The sequence below is a fragment of the Echinops telfairi genome, unplaced genomic scaffold (assembly GCF_000313985.2).
Source record: "Echinops telfairi isolate 266 unplaced genomic scaffold, ASM31398v2 ScPeMD7_3533;HRSCAF=4204_1, whole genome shotgun sequence".
In the NCBI taxonomy this organism is placed as follows: Eukaryota; Metazoa; Chordata; class Mammalia; order Afrosoricida; family Tenrecidae; genus Echinops; species Echinops telfairi.
The window spans coordinates 12,996,835-12,998,924 of NW_022107432.1; the positions used below are offsets into that span (position 1 = coordinate 12,996,835).

At 46.5% G+C, this 2,090-nt stretch overlaps 1 protein-coding gene across 1 annotated transcript in view; it reads left to right on the forward strand.

Moving 5' to 3' along the window:
• The window catches only part of LOC101658083 (glutathione S-transferase-like), an 8,536-nt gene that overhangs the window by 3,181 nt on the left and 3,265 nt on the right, over positions 1–2,090 (forward strand). The window contains exon 3 of the mRNA XM_045294753.1: positions 1,036–1,167. Within this exon, the coding sequence (XP_045150688.1) occupies positions 1,036–1,167 (132 nt within the window). The remainder of the gene's footprint in view (positions 1–1,035; positions 1,168–2,090) is intronic.

A 2,090-nucleotide genomic window follows, 5' to 3' on the forward strand; every position in this document is an offset into this window, starting at 1 on the left:
TGTAGGGCTATGGGTCAGTGAGGGACATCATGTCTCATAGTGGGGCCAGCCATGTGGTCCTCTCTGTGGACTGGCTGCTCTAATCCGGAACATCCTCCTCAAGGCCTGGTGGGCCAGAATGTGCTTCACTCTCTCCTCCAGCAAACCTTGGGACCCTGTCATGAGGTGGTAGGGGGAAAAATGCCATTGTGTCCCTGGAAGGGCCACAAATCCGGGTTACAGAGTGAAGTCCTTCTCTAAAGGGTCACAAGGTAGGTACAAGAAGAGGAGAGGAGGAAACGCTCATTAGAGTAGGAAACTGATTCCCATGTTCACAATACATTGGGAGAATTTAAGATAGTCTAACCTCCTTGGCTTCAATTACTGAACATTTTGATCAAAGATTCTATAAAACAGCCCAGATCAAAAGGGAGTGGGGGGGATGCAGAACGGAACTGTAAAATTTCATGGAATACATTTTTCAGGATCCACGGAGGCTTGATGAACCCCTGAAATGATTTACCCTGAGAGGATCTTTAAACCTTGAGCCAAAAAATTATCCCCAGAAATCTTCTTAAAACCAAATAACAGTTTGACTCAACTGATAAAAATAAAAAGTCTATCATGTTACTATCTACTCATATGGAAACCAAGCCATCGCAGCAGCAAGTGAAGCCACAGGAAGCTTGGGGGCGTGCATTTACCATGCTGTGGGGGAGAGGCCACTCAGAGGAGGGGGAGAGTGGCTGCACCACTTGGAGAATGCAGTCGAGGACACCGAACTGTATATTCAACGACAAATACAACAAATTACATGTGTGTGTGCAGACAAACTGTATTGGGTATGTGCATACAAAACAGATATAATACCTGAGCACACCGAACGCCTTGGAAAATGGAGTTTGCCTGAGCTCCCACAGCACGCCAGTGGCCAAACAAGATGAGAAACCAGATCTCTTGATTGTTAGCGGGCTTGCTGTCAAACTATGCCAAATTTAAATCACGTGCTAGGTATGGTCCTGACTCCTCTACTTTCCCCTCTCAACAACCACACAGGCACTAAAAGCGCACGGGCAAGATTTTCTTGTGGGCAATCGACTGAGTTGGGCTGATGTGCAGCTCCTTGAAGTCATCTTAATGGCTGAAGAGTTCCAACCCAGCGTCCTCTCGGGTTTCCCTCTGCTACAGGTAATGCTATCCCACTGGCCGCCATGAACCGCAGGGAGAATGAGTCCCTGCAACCTGTGCTAGAACCCTACAGGTGCTAAACAGACAGTGCGGGTGGGGAGGGAGGGACAGGATGTGCACAGATCACTTCATTGCAACTTGGTGACTCACAACAAGATGGGAACAGACATGAGGGTCTCCTGGACCAGCCTGGGGATCTGTGGGCAGGCTTCTTGCAGGACCCAGGGTCAAGTCTCAAGGGCTTTGCCTGGAATGCAGTAGAACCTCAAAGTTGCTTCCTGCTTCTAGGTACGATGGGAGGTGGCTGGCAATTAAAATAATGTCATCCTTACATAGCCATTACCCAGCAGCAACCTAGTTGACAAAGCTCTTATATCCCAGGCACTATACCAAGCACCAAACGTATTTGGATTCATTCCATCCTCAAAGTAGATAGGAAATGAAACTCTTAATGACAGGACCAGAGCTCGAACATCAGTTTAACTACTGCTGGAGTTCTAAAACTTTGTGTGACACTAGTGGGTTGCTTTGAAATCTTTTAGAATATGCCTATTTAAAATACTGACCAGAGTTCTGGCCATCCTGAACCACCAGCTCTCTGCTTCACTCTACGTCATGAGCATGTTTTGGTATTGGTGTCATTTTTTAAAATTGTTTTATTAGAGGCTCATGCAACTCTTATCACAAACCACACGTACATCAGTTGTGCAAAGCACATTTGTACATTCATTGCCCTCATCAGTCTCAAAATATTTGCTCTCCACCTAAGCCCCTGGCATCAGCTCCTCATTTTTCCCCTCCCTCCCTACTCTCCCCTCCCTCTAAACTCTTGATAATTTATAAATTATTATTTTGTCATATCTTGCCCTGTCTGACGTCTCCCTTCACCCACTTTTCTGTTGTCTGTCACCCAGGGAGGAGGT